Source organism: Carassius carassius, chromosome 8 (assembly GCF_963082965.1).
Source record: "Carassius carassius chromosome 8, fCarCar2.1, whole genome shotgun sequence".
Lineage (NCBI taxonomy): Eukaryota > Metazoa > Chordata > Actinopteri > Cypriniformes > Cyprinidae > Carassius > Carassius carassius.
In genome coordinates this window covers 2397115-2419007 of record NC_081762.1, presented here as the reverse complement: position 1 = coordinate 2419007, position 21893 = coordinate 2397115, and the positions used below count along the sequence as shown (strand labels likewise).

At 36.1% G+C, this 21893-nt stretch overlaps 1 protein-coding gene across 1 annotated transcript; it reads right to left on the bottom strand.

The window, feature by feature from the left end:
• Positions 1 to 2715: 2715 nt before the first annotated feature.
• On the bottom strand, positions 2716 to 20443 carry LOC132144964 (TGF-beta receptor type-2-like). The gene is made up of 9 exons (XM_059555584.1): positions 20218 to 20443; positions 18733 to 18883; positions 16370 to 16569; positions 14206 to 14362; positions 12996 to 13183; positions 8827 to 9605; positions 7688 to 7829; positions 4440 to 4564; positions 2716 to 3377 (listed from the first exon to the last, which is right to left on the bottom strand). The coding sequence occupies exons 1-9, from the start codon at positions 20273 to 20275 to the stop codon at positions 3201 to 3203; spliced, it is 1977 nt and encodes a 658-aa protein (XP_059411567.1). The 5' UTR covers positions 20276 to 20443; the 3' UTR covers positions 2716 to 3200.
• Between the last annotated feature and the right edge of the window lie 1450 nt (positions 20444 to 21893).

Sequence of the window (21893 nt, the reverse complement as noted above, 5' to 3'; positions counted from 1 at the left end):
TAACTGAAAAACAAAGTGTGGAATGTTGGATACTTCATTCACTCAACTTTCAAGCAAAGTTGGCTACGCAGCCTGTAACAGAAACAGAAATGATCAGGGCTGTGTTTCCCAAAAGCATCATGAGCTTAAGTACATTGAAGACCCATTAAAACCAATGGAGCTACAATCAACTTAAGCCTACAATGATTTTGGGAAAGGCAGCCCAGTTCATCTTTCGAGTCTTAGGGCTTGAGCAGTTTGTTCTTTTGTCACATTCGTGAGGGGGTTTGGCGGCACAGTATCTTTGTTTCCAGGTGGAACGTTAAAGAACGCAATACAGACACGTCTCCCCGAAAAAAACTGTAGAATTCAACCAATCCACTGACGACTTCAATGCTTCTGAAGTGTTGCCACTATTGTGTGCCATATGCATCAGACGTTCAGCCAACGGTCCATGGGCGTGACGTCTGAGGCTGAGTAAAATTAATTAGTTTAACCCAAGCTAAAGAATAATAATGAGCATTTGATCAGAAATAACTGAAGTCCAAAATTATGAGATGCATTATTTGAATGTTTGGCCATAGAGATCTTTTCTTTAATCTAGATTTAAACAGAGAAAGTGTGTTTGAACCCTGAACATTATCAGGAAGGCTATTCCAGAGTTTGGGAGCCACATGTGAAATAGCTCTACCTCCTTTAGTGGTGTAAGGATCCACGCACCAGCCCAAATAGCAGAATCCAGCGCCTGGTCGAAGGTTTAATGCATATTCGGTCTTTTACTTGCGCTTCTGAATTTATCAGGATTTAGTTTAAAACCTAGTCTAGCTCTATGCTCAATCTGACTCCAATTTCACGTGATCATTAAATTTAGACAATGTTTCTATTTAAAATATTGATCACAAAGGTTGATTATGTATCAATTTTGATGTTTGATTATTCCGGACTCACTATACTTTCAATTATCCGTTCACTGGGGACCTAATGTCTCTTTTAAGTCTCACGCTAGCTTGACATGGATCTTACGATCACAAACTCGCCAGCCTGATGCTAGTCAGAGGATGTAGGTAGACTAATACTTGTTTTGCCTGCCGCCCACTGCTTGCTTATGACAAAAGTGTAGTTTATTTAGTCTTTTCCCATACAACTTGCTAACAGCAGTGATAGACAGAAATCAGAAGGTCTCCGATGATGTGCCTACTGCTCCTATCATTCTCCAGCCTTCAGTTTGACCAATCCTAGTTCATATTTATTAATACTTTTATTTATCAATTATCAATTGATTAAAAGTGACAGCAAAAATGTGTAATTGTTACAAAAGATTACTATGTTCTAATAAATGCTATTCTCTTCAACTTTCTCTTGATCATAGAATCTTGAAAAACTAAATATAGCTATCCCTGTAAATTGGCATTTAAAAGGCATAGCCTACACTTTTTCTCACTAATGCTAATTCAGGTTGCATTTTATATCTTAAATATGCATAATTAAGTAATGTTTTTTAAGTAATTTTGCATTTTTTTTTAAAATAAGAAATAATTTGAAACTACAAGTGTCATTTACCTTTAATTTTTCTTTGTTTTCTTCACTCCTCTCTTGATAAACAAACAAACAAACAAAAATATCCAGGCCAACAATGTTTGAAATAGCATGTTGATATTTACGCAATAATTATTATAATTATGTTTGTTTCACTTTTAGTTTAAATTACTATCATTTCAAACATGCAATAATTCATATCTGTATGGTGTTTTTTTATTTATTTGAATATTTCATACTTGTATCCGAAACCTGACTTTCAATCTTAAAATATGAAAAACCATCATAGAATATATGAATTATTACATGTTTGAAACGATGGCAATCTAAGCGAAAACTAATGTTATTGTGAGAGCAGCTAAGGAACACAAACTCTTATTTTGTATTTGTGTGATGTTGAATCTCTCCAGCAGGAGGCAACATATGATTTAATCAGAGTCTGAGCCTCAAATCATCCTCACAAAATCCCTGGTTTATTTAGAGATTTTATTATATAGAGTAATCTTTCCTTGGATAAAAGCGTTTGATAACAGAAATCAGAATAACAGAAGAGCATATTTTTGATCGATTTGGCCTGCTACGAATGTGTGCGTTGACTTGACATGAAATAATGTGTGCAACTAATTTGAGTTAAAGCCCTATATTCAGCTGTAGTATGTAAGCAGTCCATGAACAACATTCACAAACAATGATATTATGATGTTTTATAAAAAAATGTAACAAATATACACAATGATTATACATGCATATATGCAAAAAGTGCTCTTTTCTTGGCTTTTATAACTGTTGATATCAGACGCTGAAGTTGATATTTCAGATCCTCGTTATCTGATCGTCAACAGAACCTCGGCTCTGTAAGGCACGTGGGTAAAAGTCTTTCGATTTTCACATTAATAAACAAACAGCTTCAGCTGAGAGTCTCAAAATCAGCAGAATTCATATTTCATCTCTATAATCCAGATCGTCTTTGGCTCACAGTTCTCTTTGGTTAGTTTTAGTGCAGTTAAACGATTAAATCGCATCCAAAATGAAGTTTTAGTTTACATAATATATAAGTGTGTACTGTGTATATTTATTATGTCTATTATAAATACAAACACATGCATGTATATATTTTGAAAATATTTACATGCATATACATTTATATTCTTATATTTTATATAATAATATAATACATAAAAAAATTATTATATATATATACACATGCATCATTAATATACACAGTACACACTCATATAGTATGCAAACAAAAACTTTTATTTTGAAACCGATAAATCGTTTGACAGCACTTTATTAAAAACTTAAATCAGCTGGATTCGATCAGATTTATCGCTCATAATAAACTTGCGGCTTTATAATACTGTAAATTCACATAGGGTCTCTTGGATTTTCTTGGTATGAGTTCACATGTCCCAGAATCCTTTGCGTCAGGACTCCGGTTCCTCTGTGTTTGCCTGTTTCACGTCAGCGAAGCAGATTTTCCCTGAAGCTTATAATGATTGCTAACGAGCGACTGGCGTCATACACACGCTCTGGATATGGAGAATGAGTTCATAGCTAAGTAAGCATCACCTGTGCTGTACACATGTGTGGATTTGGTGTGTTTAGTTGTTCCTGAAAAGTGCAAATGTCACTTTGTCTAAAAGGCCGTTTATCAGCTGATTGGACAGACAGGTGTCTGTGGCTCAGATCTCCTCCTCATCGTTCCCAGAATCCTGTGCGCTCTTGGTGTCGGTGTTGAGGGGCGAGATCACAGCGCTGCTGATTTCACCGAATCTCTCCACGACACACTGCGCTGTCACACGCGCCTCGGGGTCGTGATCCCAGCACTCCTCTATAGTGGAGCTCAGCAGATGAACGCCCTGAGAGAGACGACAGATAATGATAGGGTTAAAATCATAATAAATAATGAAAATAAGATTAAAAAAATATATATGATATTATATTAAATATATAATTAAAACGCATAATAAAAACAAAAGACAGCAACAAATAATAAAAACGAGTTAAATAGATTTAAATAAATACTATAAATACTACAAATAAGATTAAATTAAATGCATAAATGCATGATTCAAATAAAAAAAGAATTATTAAATAATAAAGATTTAAAAAAAATTATTATAATAAAATAAATATTTAGTTAAAACATAATAAAAACAAAAGACAAGAACAAATAATAAAAATAAGTTAAAAAAGATTTAAATAAATACTATAAATACTAAAAATAAGATTAAATTAAATAAATTTAAATGAATGGTTATGATAAATAAAATAGAATTAAATAATAAAAAAAAACAATTGGTAAGAATAACACTAATTAGGTTTAAATATTTAAATAGATTATTAAATAAATACATCTACAAGTAAAGGATACAACAGAGTATAAAAAAAATATTCAAATAAATAATAAAACGTTTGATGAAAATATATAAATTATGAAATAATTCAAATAAGTCATAAAAACAAAATCAATAACATAAATGTGGTTAAAATAAATTAAAATAGATTAAAATAAATAATAAAATTTAAAGAATGAAACAATAAACCAGTACAGTACTATAGTGAGTATATATATATAAATATTATAGTTAAATGTTATAGTTTTTTTTTATTAGAAATTGCTTTCATGTTTTTAGTGAGTTTTATCTTTTTAAATATGTTCATGGTTTTAATTATTTTAAGTTTAAAATAAAAACTTGGAAATTAGATGAAATAACATAAATGTAGGCTTTTATATTTAATTTCAGTTAATATTTGGTTTATTTTTGATTTTAGTTTTAGTTCACTATAATAAGCCTATAATATGCTGTAAATAAAAAAAAGTGGAAATATGAGCCACTTCACAGCTCTTACGTCAGTGAGGTCAAGCGGTGCTGGTTTAGTGAATCGTCAGGCTCTGTGAGACTAGTTTAGCTAGTTACCGTGTGGTTAGTCCAGGTGGCCGGTATCTCGGGTCTCAGTCGGTCTCTGATGACATCATCCTTCATGCTCTCCACACACAGATGATCCTTCAGCTTCCCGAACGGAGGCTCGTACTCCCGCACATCTGCACACACACACACACACACACACACACTAGCATGAGCCCTGTGCTCAGAAGGGACCTAGAGGGGAACTGAAGAATGGCATTGTGGGAAATGCGTCATCAGGGTTTTAACCATCCATTCACAACAAACTACACAAATCTGTCTGCTTCCTGCCACAAATACTCTTGAATCTGAAATAAAGACCCTTAAACAACAACAACAACAACAACAAAGCCGTGGAGGAAGTGCATATAGCAGAGACAGGAAGTGGGCTGTGTGTCATGACGCGTGTCACTGCTGAGTTCATGACAGCGATGCTTCCTGTTTTTATCACATACATTTCTTGGGAACTTCAGCACAGAAACTGAATTATGCTTTTCAATAGATTTATAGAAAAGCATCGTTCAAGCTCTGTTCTAAAGTTCTCAGGAAATTTATGTGTCAAAAACAGGAAGCATTACATTTTTGCTAATAATCAATCAAATATATATAAATATTATAAAATCTTATAACTGTAACATATAATATACATGTAATATAATTACACACACACACACACACTAATATATATATATATATATATATATATATAAATACATTTAATACATTTGTTAAATATAATATATGAATGATTGTTATTTTTTATATTTTATATATAATACATAGGTTTTTTTCGATAACCATCTTTTTGGGTATTTCTCTTTATATTCAACAATATGTCTTTTAAATATTTGGTCCCACTTTATATTAAGTGTACTTACTGCACATAGTAACTAGATGTGTACAGAGTATGTAACCACAGTGTATAGTATCTACAGCTCTAATGTTTGTGTAACTTTTTTTGTAACAAGAACAAATGTGTAACAGGACATTGGTAACAACACTTTTTGGTAATGAAAGTACAAATGTGTAATAGGACTAAGAGCATTTTTTGGTAAAGAAAGGGTTGCGCTTTATATTACATTTATTATGTTATTATTCTGATGTTATACAGCAGCGGCCAGTTAAGTTAGGCTTTACATAGAAATTCTGTTTTGTGTCCAGAATGTTACACTTTACATTAAGTGGACAGTTCCCGAGGAGTTACCAAGTACACTGGTATTATAGTGGTGGACTAACTCCAACTTGAGATCCAACTCCTCCCACAAAACCTACCCATCTCCACCCCAGGGTCCCATTCTCACCCCTAAACCCACCCATCTCCACCCCAGGGTCCCATTCTCACCCCTAAACCTACCCATCTCCACCCCAGGGTCCCATTCTCACCCCCAAACCCACCCATCTCCACCCCAGGGTCCCATTCTCACCCCTAAACCCACCCATCTCCACCCCAGGGTCCCATTCTCACCCCTAAACCTACCCATCTCCACCCCAGGGTCCCATTCTCACCCCTAAACCCACCCATCTCCACCACAGGGTCCCATTCTCACCCCTAAACCTACCCATCTCCACCCCAGGGTCCCATTCTCACCCCTAAACCCACCCATCTCCACCACAGGGTCCCATTCTCACCCCTAAACCTACCCATCTCCACCCCAGGGTCCCATTCTCACCCCTAAACCCACCCATCTCCACCCCAGGGTCCCATTCTCACCCCTAAACCCACCCATCTCCACCACAGGGTCCCATTCTCACCCCTAAACCCACCCATCTCCACCACAGGGTCCCATTCTCACCCCTAAACCTACCCATCTCCACCTCAGGGTCCCATTCTCACCCCTAAACCCACCCCAGGATCCCATTCTCACCCCTAAACCCACCCATCTCCACCACAGGGTCCCATTCTCACCCCTAAACCTACCCATCTCCACCACAGGGTCCCATTCTCACCCCTAAACCCACCCATCTCCACCCCCTGGATCCCATTCTCACCCCTAAACCTATCTCCATCCCAGGGTCCCATTCTCACCCCTAAACCCACCCATCTCCACCCCAGGATCCCATTCTCACCCCTAAACCCACCCATCTCCACCCCCTGGATCCCATTCTCACCCCTAAACCTATCTCCATCCCAGGGTCCCATTCTCACCCCTAAACCTACCCATCTCCACCCCAGGGTCCCATTCTCACCCCTAAACCTCCCCATCTCCCCCCCTGGATCAAATGGTTCCAATTACTATAATACATATTGTTGGTACAGAATTATGAAATTAAGTTATATAATTCCATGAGTTACATGAGTACTTCGTAAAGTGAAAAACAAACCATCTTGTTACACAACCATCCTGAGGATTATGACATGTGTGTAGTTACAGAATATTAGAGCTGTAGATACTATTTACCCATGTGTACTTACACTGTGGTCACATACTATGTACACATCTGGTTACTATGTAAGTCCACAAGTATTAGGGACAGTTAATATAAATTGGGACCAGCTATTATATAAAATAAATGTTATTAAATATAATAGTCAATATCTACATTTTATAGTGTATGTTTATAATGACATATATTAATAATTTTGGTGTAATTATCATTTATAACAATCATCTACTATCTATCAATCAATCCATCCATCCATCCATCCATCTATATCTGAACATCTAATCTTTTTAATGATATATAATATTAAATGCTGTATAATATAATATAATATAATATAATATAATATAATATAATATAATATAATATAATATAATATAATATAATATAATATAATATAATATAATATAATATTTGTATTTTATATTTAATATATATATATATAATGAACACAAGTTTTTTAACTACATATTTTGGGGCATTTATCTTTTATCTATAATTTGTAATTATATACCTTTTAGATATTTATATTTAAATCCAACTGGGCCTTTTTAAAGATTTATACATCATTTCTACAACAAATTCTGTTTGGACATGGTGTGTGTGTGTGTGTGTGTGTGTGTGTGTGTGTGTGTGTGTGTGTGTGTGTGTGTGTGTGTGTGTGTGTGAATGTGAGAGTGAGTGTGTGTGAGTGTGTGAATGTGTGTGCGTGTGTGTGTGTGTGTGTGTGTGTGTGTGTGTGTGTGTGTGTGTGTGAATGTGAGAGTGAGTGTGTGTGAGTGTGTGCGTGTGTGTGTGTGTGTGTGTGCGCGTGTGTGTGTGTGCGCGTGTGTGTGTGTGTGATATGGAGAGTGTAATCACTGATGGGCGTGTCTTACCTCCGATAGCGCTGCATCTGGACGTGATTTCCCACAGAACCAGGGCCATGGAGTAAACGTCGGCCTGTTTGAAGGACTCGATGTTCTCCAGGTCCATCCTGGACTCCAGCACCTCAGGAGCCATATATCTGGCCGTCCCCACCTGAGAAAGACCAGCAGAGCTTCTGTCAGCTCATATAATGAACTTAAGATCACATTATCTGACAGATTTAATTCTGTTTGGTGTGTAATGCAATTACATTTTAATATAAAACATACTACAGACCTTTATTTTAAAATGCTTGTTTGGTTGCTAATATCACTGTGTTATATCAGAAGTTATACAGAAATGTAAAACAAATGAGAAACAAATTGTGCGTATATAATGCTTTCATTTTCATTTTTCTAGAAAAGTATTTGTTTTACGCTTTCAGTTCAGCATTGGGCTGTGTCGTAATGTTATTTAGTTATTTTTACACATACACTGAACTCACTGAACCCTCAATATCTCTGTCAAATAACTGTAAACCAAATTAACAATAGACAAACGGATAGATACATACGTGATTTTTAAAACATGAGCATTTTGAAAGAAAATGTTATGAAATACTAAAAATAAATAAATAAATGCATTTAATTATAAGAAACATTTTTTCTCCTAAAATACATGGCTTAAAACTATTTATAAAAATAACCTTTACATAACGTTATATATGTAATATAATGAATTTATTATATGAATACATTTATTATTAATTAGTATATGCTTTATTCGTAATTAATTATTATAAGTAAATACTACTATATATAAATTAAAAATAGATTATTTAAAATATAGAATATATATGAAGTCGGATCTTAGCTATATATATATATATATATATATATATATATATATATATATATATATATACTTTTAAAATTGATAGCCTGAACGCACTGTAAGTCGCTTTGGATAAAAGCGTCTGCTAAATGCATAAATTTTATTTTTTATTTTACATATTTTACATACATACATGTATATACATACATACTATCTAAAGTATTAGCGTATAATTTAAATAATTAATTATTAATATAATACATATAGTAAATAATAATATACATTTATAACTGAAAATGAGCCAGGGCTTCGGTCAGCAGTGATGTCACACTCTCACCTGTCCGCTGTTGGCCAGTTCTTCAGGAGTCATGGAGTTATGTAGTCTCAGACTGAGACCGAAGTCACACAGACAGCAGCTGAGGTCCGACTTCACCAGCACATTCACACTCTTCAGGTCGCGGTGCACGATGGCCACTTTAGGGCGTCCGCACGGCGTCCGGTCAGCATGGAGATGAGCCACGCCCCTCGCCAGAGACATACCCAATCGGCACAGCTCATCCCAGCCAATCACGTGCTGCATCAGGAACTCCTGCAGGTTCCCTCGCTCGTGATAAGCCGTTATCAGCCAATAGCGTCGCTCTATCTTCCGGTCCTCGGCGGTCAAAAACTGAAGCACGTTTTCATGCCGAAGTTCAGAATCGGAGAAAATCTCCCACTCGGTTTTCCATGATGCGTACTCTTCGTAGGGAAATATTTTGACCGCTACCATCTGGAAGGATTCGTCCGTCGCTCCCTGCTTGAGTTTGGCTCTGTAGACTTCAGCGAAGCGACCTATCCCCACTATAGCGTCCAGCTGGATGGGGAGCAGCTCAGTGTTGTGGTTTAGGCTGTTGGCGTTGGCCGAGTTGCTGTCGGATCGGTCGTCGTCGCTCATGATGATGGCGCAGGTCTCGCTGTCAATGCCTTTGGTTTTGGGTGCTTTGAGGTTCTCCTGGTGGAACACGCAATAGTAGTAGACGGCCGAGAGGAGAACGACGACAACGATCAGCACAGGAACCAGACTGACCAACAGCACCGGCGGGAGAGTCTTCTCAATGTCTCTAGGATCAGGTGGCACTGCAAAGGAACACCAGAGGAAACTTACTACTGCTTTACTCAGAACAGAACTATTACAAGCATTTCTGTTACCTGAAATAACAAATAATTTAATTTTAAATTTCAGGAACAAATCTAACTTAAAGACTGATTCACATTTTAACATGCAATATATCCCCAAGCCCCTGAACAGCTGTCAATATCAAAGTAAAATATATCCAATTTAAAGTTGTTTACTCACTGATTGTAAACTACATTGGCACAATCACCAAAGATGGACCAGTCAAAAGAAGATATTTATGAAAATGCAATGCAAAACTAGAATGCGTTATTTCCCCCTTCACCATATAGCTTTAGGGGAAATCTAAAGTAGTGTGTATCTGGATCAGGGTGATCCAAGCCAATTTTGCTTTGAAAAACCAGCACAAAACTAAAATGGATCACCTGATCCTGGATTGCAAAGCATGGGATTTCCAAATCCAGATCATAATGATCCAGATTACATTTTTTGATCTACTTTGTCCAAAGGGATTTAACTAGGGATGTCCAGATCCGATCACATGGTTTCAGACTCAATCGGAATCGGACGTTACCTCCCGATCAGGACTCGGATATATATAATAAAGGTGTGAATAAATATAGATTTAAACTCAAAGAGACAGGATAGTCTGTGCATGATCTGGTGTTTTATTTGGACCCAGAATAAGGTGAGATGAACATCACGGAGCGCTAAACACTACTGCAGTGTACGTTTCATTCATACTCGACGCCAGAGGGCGCTCTGGCGCAGAAAGTCATACCAGGAAACTCCTAATATGGACAAAAGCATCCAGCTATCGCTGTATGAAAACAGTTGTTTTCACAGAAAAACAGAAATTTATGGAAACGCAAAGACATTTTTTTAAGTTTAAGTTGCCTATACTACCAGTCAGTAGTTTTTGAACAGTAAGCTTATTAATGTTGTTTAAAGAAGTCTCTTCTGTTCACCAAGCCTGCATTTATTCCATCCAAAGTACAGCAAAACAGTAACATTTTTAAATATTTTTACTAGCCTATTTAAAATAGCTGTTTTATATTTGAATATATTTCAAAATATAATTTATTGAAAATCCTGGATCTGTTTTTTTGCTCTTCTTTATTCTATTTTTTATATATTATAGAAGTATCGGATCGGGACTTGGTATCGGTATCGTTAAATACTCAAAATCAAATGACTCTGACTCGAGGGCAAAAAAAAAACTGATCGGGACCTCCCTAGATTTAACCGTAATTTTTCGAATCTACGAGAATACTTTGTGCCCAAAGAAAACAAAAATAATGACTTTATTCAACAATTAATATCCTTACTACTATACGTCCTTACTATGTTTCTGGACCCTGATCATGGTAGGACCCTTGCTGTCTTTGGAGGCCCAGAGAGCTCTCGGATTTCATCAAAAATATATTAATTTGTGTTTTGAAGATGAACAAAGACCTTACGTGCTTGGAACGACATGAGGGTGAGTAATTAATGACAGAATTTTCATTTTTGGGTGAACTATCAATTAAGCCAAAAGAACCCAAATTACCAACTTAAAACAAATAAGGAACTAAAACTGAAAACAATAAATAAATAAATAATAAATTAATAATAATTTAACCTAAATCATAATATATATATATATATATATATATATATATATATATATATATATATATATATATATAATGATAATTTATAATCTATATAAAAAAGCAATGAAAATGACAAAAGCGCATACAATTAGGAAAAATGTAACAAATAAATAAAATAAAAATGTTATTTTAGGGATGTACCGTCCATCTTAAATGTCATACATTTATATTGTAAACAATATTATAAAGATCTGTTGAAAATTTTATTTCTAATCTGATTGTCTGACTTGACAACTTCCGGGAGAAAAAACTAAATAAAAGCTTTATGAGCACTTCGGAGAAAGTAATAACTAATCATTGAACTAATACAATTCTTGGCATTGAACCGTTGAAACAGGGTCAGGATTTAGTTTGAGCTGCAAGAAGCAACTAAACCAGATATTCACAAACAAAATTACCATCCTGCTTAGTTCTCAGTATTATGCCATTTTACTGTATAGTCTATGAATTCATGTGTTTAAGAATGCAGAAATAGATTTGTTCGTCTTTTTTTCTTCTGACTCAGAAAACATTTGAACAAAAAAAACAACGAAAAAAGAAAAATGGCATCTTATTTAAATGTGATTCAGATACATTTAAACACTGGAAAATGACAAAAACCAGAGGCTGAACATCTCTTTTGCAGTTTTTACATTTGGAGAGAGATATTTTCTGCACCAAAAGTTTCCTCTCAGAATCACATGAGGCAGCTTCCTGTTTCATTCATCTAAAACTAGACTCTAGTCAGAAGAAGAAATAAACATTAGTTGTCCTTTCCTTGCACAAAACTCCCTAAAGATACACGTTACAGTAAACACAGTAATGTGCAACCAAACACAAAACACAAACGTACACACGCAAACACACAGAAATAACACACGGCTATAAAAACAAGATTTCTGCATGTGATGATCTTCAGACACAGACAGGAAACCACACATATGAACGCTTCAGCAGCTCCACGGAGACATTATAAAACGACGACTCGCACAGTTTACCCCAAGAATGCTTTTAAACTGACACAACACAGTGTGAAAGAGTCAAAACTGGGTCTTAATATTCTTATTCTGATCGAGAACTGCCCACTTGAAGTGAACATCTGACTGACACATCAGCAGTCTTCAAAAGCTTGGAATCATTAAGATAAAAAAAAAAATGTTTTTAAATACATCTCTTCTGCTCACGAAGGCTGCATTTATTTGATAAAAAATACAGTAAAAATAGATATATTGTGAAATGTTTTTACAATTTAAAACAGCTGTTCTCTATGGGAATACCTGTTGAAATGTAATTTATTTCTGTGATGCACAGCTGTATTTCCAGCATCATTCCTCCAGTCTTCAGTGTCACATGATCTTCAGAAGTCAGAATAATATACTGATTTACTGCTCAAGAAACATTTCTGATTATTATCAATGTTGAACACAGTTGTGCTGCACAATATTTTTATGGAAACTGATGCATTTTTATTTTTCAATTCCTGTTCTTGTTATATTAGTACATCAACTGAAACTAATAAATCTTATTACTGAGCTCATCAATGTCAAAAACTAGTGTGGTGCCTCCTATTCTTATTACATCTTATTTTTCAGGAATCTTTGATGAATAGAAAGTTCAAATATTTGAAATCGAAATCTACTGTAACAATATAAGTGTCTTTACTGTCCCTTTTGATTAATTGAATGCATCCTTCCTGAATAAAAGTATTCATTTCTTTGATAAATGCGCTCTAGCTGCTGTCATTCACATCTCACTCACCGTCAGTGAAGTAGAGGAGATCGTTGCACTCTTCAGCATTGCAGGAGCAGATGTAGAAATCCTCCATGCCCTTCACCTTCTTCATCTGACAGAAAGTGTTGCTGTAGTCTGTCAGATACTGACCGTGAAAGGGCAGCGCTGGATTGTGACACACCGTGTCCATGATAGGGCTCCCATTATTTCTCATCCTGAAACACAACATGCACAATGTGAGCTGACTGGCTTTTATCAGAGAATAACAGAAGGGTGTCCTCTTTAAAAGCCACCAAATACTGTATATAAATTAATATTTGAATTCAACAAGGACGCATTACATCAACAGTAAAAAACATTTATAAAGTTACATTAGATTTCTATTTCAAATAAATGCTGTTCTTTTAAACTTTCTGTTCATCTGAGAATCCTAAAAAAATGAAATGCATCACAGTTTCCATAAAAAATATTGTGGAGCACAACTGTTTCCAACATTGATAATAATCAGAAATGTTTCTTCAGAAAATTTAAATTGTATAATATTTTATTCTTTTTACAGTATTTTTCATCAAATAAATGGAGCCTTGGTGAGGAGAAGAGACTTATTTCAAAGACATTAATAATGAACATACGTTAGGAAATGTTGTTTTCTTTTTGCAGTATTAGGCTTGTATTCTAGCCAAAAGCAATAGTTTGCAGTTAAACACGTTGTAATTATGGATTTGTGTCAGCTTTTCACTTAAAACATTAACTGATGGACTGGAGTGCTGTGGATTATTGTGATATTTTTATCAGACTCTCATTCTGACGGCACCCATTCACTGCAGAGCATCCATTGATGAGACACTGATGCAATGCTACATTTCTACAAATCTAATGAAGAAACAAACCTGTTAAATATTATTTTTAGGATTAACTACTCCTTTAAACTCTTTCTGTCACATCACGATCACTCGGACTATCTGTTTTCACTCTCAGAGTTTGTCTGCGACCCGAACTGAACTATTTCCTGCGGGATTGTCTGGAAGTCAGACAGGATTTCCTGTATACCAGCGAAGCTATTTCCTGATTAACGCTGTCGTGGGCAACATTCATACTGAACGGATACAGAGAGTTCATGCAGAGATTGATGTCGTAAATTCAAATGTCTAGACAGCAGTTAAACTGAACGCAGATTCTGAATTTGAGAGTCTGTAAACAAAAACATAGATGTAAAACACAGAGAAGTGACACATACCAGGCACTGGCGCAGACCTCGCTGGGATTCTCACAGATGGAGGAGATGTTGCAGGAGGATTCGCAGACGCCGGTGGCATTACACATGGTAATCTCAAAGTCACAGAACATACAGATCTGAGGGATTCTGAACCCTCCTATAGTTACTGATGTAGGCACTGCAAAACACACACAGAGAAAGAGAGAAATATATATCATCTAAACTGATTCATTCTGCCTGTTATAGTCATTTCAAAGGAATTACACTAACAACACTTAAAATATTTACTCATATGTAGCATTTTATTGATTTTGTTTGGTAAGAAGTATGTAACATAGTTTGGTTCAAATCAAGGTCTCAATGGTAGAATATAACTACACCGTTTTTACCCAGTCACACAGCAAGCTGTTTTAGTGCATGTTGCTTTAAATGCTAATGAGCTCTGCTGACCCCGCCTCCTCTTCCGAGCTGCTCTCTGAGAGACAGTCAACTTTAGCTGCAATCATCGTGAAACTTTCAAACAAGTACACTATAAGGAAAGACCATTTGCAAAGATTCTTCGGAAGAGACGGTCCTGACTCCCTGTGGCCATAAAAATAAATCCCAGGATGTCTTTCGTGTGTTTACTGGTGTGTGGGGGGAGTTTCTGGCACACTATGGCGGTGAAACAATATGACAGTCACTCAGGGCGGAGCTAAGGTAAAACACCAGTCTAGTCTTATGCTGAAACGCTACTGTCTATCAAACTATTGTGGGAGGAGCTTGTGTGTGTGACATCACACAGACAGGCATCTGACAATGGCTTGATTTGAGAAACGGGAAATTATTTAACAAGATAAAAAAAAAATACTCTGGATGGATTTTATCATTGTACGGTAGATGTGTTTCAGTTCAAACAACACGTAAAAGTGCATTTCACATTTGATGACCCTTTTAATGTTTATTTAAACATTAACGAATACGTTACATGAAAAAAACACATATCATTTAGTTCATTTTATTTTAATATTTAAATGATTTTCAGTTAAAATCAGTTTTTTAATTACATTAATTTAAATTTATATTATATTATATTTTATTTTATTATTGTATTTTATGTTTTTTTTATTTTCTACATTTATTTTATTTACATTCATTTAATGCATTTTAATTTTTTTTATAAATTATACATAATTTTATTATATTTTGTATTTTTCACTATATATTTTACATTTATATATATATATATATATATATATATATGTGTGTGTGTGTGTGTGTGTGTGTGTGTGTGTGTGTGCGTGTGCGTGTGTGTGTTTGTGTGTGTGTGTGTGTAATTTCTAATATATATATATATTAATAAGTTTATGTTAGCTAATGCATAAGCTAATGTTAACAAATGAGAGTTCTACCAATAATCTAAAACAGATCAAATAAAAGTTCTCTCTTTAGAGGCAGTTCAGAATGTGTCAGTCTTCAGCTGGTGTGCCCAGGATGGCCACTAGATGACACGGTGTTATTTTGTGAGCACATGGCTTGTGTTGTGTGTGTTTGGTGCATTGTGTTCTCTCCGTTCTATTGTCTTATCACACCCATCTTGTTACGTTATTATTGTTTTAGTTGCTCCACCTGTGTCTCCCTCGTTTGGTTCCCTATTTATTCTCCTTGTGTCTGCAGTCCTGGGCTGATTCATTGTTCAATGTTATGTCTTAGAGTATTGTCAGATATGTGTATGTTCCTCTTACCATGCTGTGCCCTGTCTTTGCCTGCCTATTCTTCCCCCTCGGGGTAGTTTTTGTTGTAGTTTTGTTTATTTTTTACTATTAATAAATAGTCCTCACCTCATCCCTTCACCCGACCGTGACAATATGACACTTATTATAACTAGATAAGAAAAGTTTATCTTGATTGTCTCGCTTTATGTAAAACCAACACAATTACTGCAGGCGCTTTATGAATCAATTTTACATTCAGAACAAGAACAATATAAATGCAAATATGCCATTTTCAGATTTAGCTCAATGCTGATGATACGTGAAATACACTATGCACTGAAAACCAGACACACACCTGATGGAGACCTCAAACAAACACGACACGTATGAAACCGCAAACACACACCTACTCGGTGCTGATGATATGATAAATAGAAGGAAACCACACACACACACACACACACACACACACACTCCACCACTGCACTCACATATCTGGTCATCAGGTGTTTTCAGCAGAACGTGTTCGTTGCACTCTCGTCCGGTACAGGCGCACAGACGGATGTTAGGGTTCTTGTCGCTGATCGACAGCACACAGTCCGAGCTGCTGTTGTCCAGCATCACACCTCTCAATGGCTGTGTCGGGTCATGACACTTCGTCTCCATCATCACGACTCCAGCTTTCCTCCACCTGAGAGACACAAACAGCAATCACAGCTCTAGTTCATACTCATATCATTCTGCACTGTGCTGTATGTCTGCACAGTATTCAGCTTCTCCACCTGAGGCAATATCCTGATGCTCTACTACATTCGTCAAAATGTGCAGTATTATAACTGAACACAATATGTGTGATACTGTATCCTAAAATGCATTGAGCTCAACCTTTCACTTCCAGTGTTATGAAGAAAATGGAAGTGAAATTATTGATAAAATCACATCAGACTGTCAAAAGTGGGCTGAAAATTGTATCCCTTACTGTATTCCTCAAGTGTAAGTTGAGCACCGCAGCAGTGTCTAGTTTCTGAATGAATCTGCGTTTTGAACGAATCGGGCGAATCAATGATTCAAAGATCCATTCATTGAAAGAGCAGTTTACTGAATGCCTGAATGAATCAGCAGTTGGATGAATGAGTCATAAAGACATTTAAAACCACCTGCTGGCAGATTTAGTTTCTTGTTTAGAGTAATAATTTGTAATTGGGGGGGGGGGGGGGGGGGTTAAAGGGATAGTATACCCAAAGGTTTTTTTTTTTTTTTTTTTTATGTCATAATTTACTCAAACCTGAATGAATGACTTTCGTTTGTGGAACAAAAAAGAAAGTATTTTGAAGACTGTTGGTAGCAAAGCTGTTTGCATGACTGAAACAATAAACTGAGATGTTTCTCAAACTATTTTATGTCCCATAGTGATGTAGCCTAAAAGTTTATGTGTAATAAATTGTATATTAAATTAAATAAAATATTTATTTCTAAAACTCCTATAATTCAGTAAATATCATTTAGTAATTTGAAACTTCACTTAATACTTTCTCATTTAACCAAAAAAAAAAAAAAAAAAAAATTTTAAACAATCTTTGGGGGGAATTTTCACAGCCGAATGTAAATTGTGATTATTAGATTGATTAATGAATCGACACATAATATAATTAATTTGATTAAAATGTTTAATTGACTGACAAGCTGATGATAATTAAAGGATGCCACAGAGAATTATGAAATGTTCATCTTTAAAATGTGCTTTTACTTTCACATGTTATTCAAAAACACTGTAGCTATTTCACAGTATATACTACACATTTAACAGTTGCGTACTTTGTCCAGTAAACACTAGTTTAGAGATTGTAACAGAAACAGTAGGTCAGCTGATTTACACCAGCGTTTGTGTATTTTGGGTCATTGTTCCTGTATCTTCTGCTGTGTGGAAAGTGAAATAAGCTCCTGTTGCATTTTCCATTTTCATGTAATAATCACTACAAACCAAACTACAAAACCCATAATGCAGCAGTGTACAAGTTGGTTTGCATCTATTACACATCTATATCAAAGATGGTTTAGAAAAAGAGTTTTGTCATTTTACATCACAGGAGAAACTTTTAAAGTTCTCTGGTTCTTTTCATCCAACTATATTCTGGTGCCTTAAAAAACCTTCATGTATCCGAAAATAACTTCCTGTAAAGGATCATTCACCCAAAAAATGCAAATAAGGGAGAGTAAATTTTAAAAATGTACTGTAGGTGCACTATACCTTTAAGAATGATTCCGGTTGAAAACTTTTTGGTTTTATTTGGAAAAAGGTTTCTTTGCTACAAGACGCTCACTATATTGTCATTTCTTAAAGGGGTCACATGATATTTTTTAAAGATCATTATTTAGTGTATAGTCTACTGTACATTGTTGTACGTCCTCTATGCCCCGCCTCTCTCAAACTCTCTCAAACTTGTCGGCAACTTTAAACAGAAGCAACAGTTTAAAGTTAAAAATGTCTTCATAATGGATTTGTTTCTTACAATCATATAGCTTTTCACTTCTCAAGACATTAACTGGTGGACTGGAGTGGTATGGATTACTTGTGGACTATTGTTTTTATCAGCTGTTTGGACTCTCATTCTGACGGCACCCATTCACTGCAGAGCATCCACTGCTGAGCAAGTGATGCAATGCTACATTTCTCCAAATCTGATGAAGAAACCAACTTACCTACATCTCAGATGGCCTAAAGGCAAGTGCATTTTCAGTAAAGGTTAATTTTAGGTGAACTACTGCTTTAAGTAAAGAATGCTGCATCACGTCTGAGCGTGTTGGAACAAACTCCATCGCAGTTGCATGACTCATGTTCACGAGTGCATCATACCAGACGGCGGCGCAGACATCATTTGGACTCGGGCAGGACTTTATCATGCTGCAGTTTGCGATGCACTGATACGCCTTGCAGTTCGCCGGCTGAGGGTCACATGACTTACACACTCTGTCTGGATTGGCTGTTTGGAGCAGAGCTGATGCACCTGAGACACAAACAGAGGAGAGATCAGAACCAGATTGAGATACTGTTATAGCTTTCATTAATATTTAAAATTCATTTTTGTTTTAATTGCAGTTAAAGCTTTAGTATTTTTTTTTTAATTCTTTAAAAGTTTTAATAAACTACCTTTGGATCAACCTAAGTTAATATTTTAGTTTGTGGTTAGTTAGTGGATGATGTTTATATTTCATGTGATTGGTCAAAAAGTGACTTCATAAATCCACTGCAATTCACCAAAACACCAGCTGATTTACAGACATTGCTCAAACAGCGAAGTGACGTTAGTTTAGACCCTAAACACATGAAATATGAAAAAAAAAAAAAAAACATTTTCTACAGCAACAGGCATCTCAGAATCTGATGACAATCGTCTCAACATTCAGCTGGACTTGCTTCAGTATCTGCGTCTGGCAGGAAAATAAACGCCAACACATGCTGCATCAGTGTAAGCTGCGGTAAATGGACACAAAGCTTTGGGAAATTATATATCTGGATCTTCAGGACCTCTTAAATGCGACCGGATGTTTATGTTGTTTCATGCTAATCTGCAGAAACATCTGTGTGGATGGATGCTGCGTTTTACTTCAGTGATGAAGACACAGGACAAAACACCTGCAACCTCATTTAAGAAGAATTCATTTTTATCTAATCTAAACACATACAAACTAAAAGGTCTTTATCAATTTAAAATAAACTTGTTTTATGATCTAATTAATGATTCATTATTTAACACATAAACCCACTGCAGCCCAGTTTGGGAAACCCTGGTGTGATGTAACGTTTAATGCACTTTATGATGTTAATATATATATATAAAAAAGATTAAAGGCAATATATATTTCAAAGTTTATTTAAATTTACGATTTATTTAACATTTTACCTATAGTTAGCTTTCATTTTTAATAGGCCTACTTTATCATGGCTCCATCGCACTATAGTTAAACTTTGGTAAATATTTGAACGATATCGCACCACAGTAACAACTCTTTATATCGTGACAAATGTCACAGTACAGTGAGTGAATAAACACAGAACAAACAACAGGAACAGAATTGGAGAGTTCCAAGCGCGCGCGCGCGCGCAGACACACACACACACACACACACAAGGAAACGTGTGTCAGGCTCGTGTTGTCTGACAGTTTCAGTCACTGAAAGAGGAACTAATAATTAATCTAATTACACCCCATAAACACTGAGTGTGACGCGAAGCGACTCGCAGCGCACCAGAGAAACGCACGCGCTCGCGGATCATAGCGGAGTCCGCGTCTGAGAGTCGCGTCGCGTCGCGAGTAACGAGACAGAAGCGGAAACTCACCAGACAGCAGACACACGAGAAGAACCGATCCGAACGCGACGGAACCGAGCCGCTCCATTCCGTCTGACCCCGGGTGTACACTGTTAGATCGGCTCGAGCCTCATCCTCCTCCCTCGTCTGAGAGGAAACGCGCAGAGATGGACGTGAGTCACTAACTCGACAGGAAATGTTCATGAAGAACGCGCTCTGAGGGAGGAGGAAGCGCTTCTTTTCCTGCTTTACTTTCTCAAAACCGCTACAGCTGCCTAGTCTGTGTCAATGCACACTGTGCTCACTCACTAGACAACACTTAGAGCACCACGTAGACAGCATTACTGAGCTCCCTACATAGACGACATTCTAAGTCATTTCAAGTGAGTTTTCTATAAACTGTATCTGTATCATTCTCTCAAAACCTAGATAAAGTTGCCTATCAGCATTTGGCATCTCATACCGAAGAGTATCATAAACAACATTACTGGGCATCACACTGTAGTCTCAAAACCTAGTGTGTAGTCTCAAAATTGAGTATTTCTCCATAAACAACATTTCTGGGTGTCCTCTCAGAGTGGTGTCTACATATAAAGCCTCATAATCTCAAAACCTAGTGAGCTTCCTACATAGACGGCATTACTGCGCATTATACTCTAAAAAAAAGTGAGTTGTCTATATAGAGAACATTTGTAAGGCATTTCCTAGTAATACAACATTTGTATAATATTCTTAAAAAAAAAAAAAGTTTATACATAAACAACATTTCTGGGTGTCTCAAAACCTACATATAAAACAAAGGTGTCATTCTTAAAAAAAAATAAAAAATAAAAAAACCTTGGAGAGTTGTCTGTAGACAGCATTTCTGAGCATCCTAGTATCAAGAGTGAGTTGCGTACATTGTTTTTTTAGGTTTCAGTCTCAAAACTTGTGAGTTTCCTTGTGAGAAACATAGTTACTAAACTCAGAGTTGCCTACATGGATAACATTTTAGGCATCATAATCTTAAACTGCCTAAACAGACTGCATTTTTAGGCATTACAGTAAAAAAAACAGACTTTTGGAACGTCCTATAACCTAAAGAGCTGTCAACCTAGACAATAAAACTGATAAGAACCCTACGTAGACAGCATTTCTCAAGAGTGAGTTGCCTACACAGACAATGTTTTAAGGTACATGCCCTTAATGAGCAGTCCTTGCATTTAAAAAATCAGACAGCAAGACATTTGCTCTCAAAAGTTACCAATACACTTATTTAGGCTGCATTTCTGAGCATGTGCCTCACATGGTGAGCTTCACGCCTACACAGCGTGCAAAACGCCTGCCTGCAGAAGTCACACATTAAAAGCACTGTGAGCTGCCTGCCTAGACAGCATCATGGGCACACAGACATCGAAGTCAATAATCTCGCTATTTATGCCGTCTATCTAGGTGGCACAATAAGTTTTGCAACACAGCTCCTAAACGAGTCACGAGTGAGAAAAGCAAAACAAGAAATGAAATCAGTAGCAACAAATCTAGACCAAAGCATCTGCGTATAAAGAAAGCAGAGCAAACAACTGATGCACAGGAAGTCAAATTAAGATAAGTCTCAATTACTGAGAAATTATTCAGTAATAGGACTGCGTAAAAACTGCTAAATATGGTCAGAAAAATAAGCTTTCAAAACAAGTTTTTCACAGTGAATTGTAATTTTGAGTCTGCAT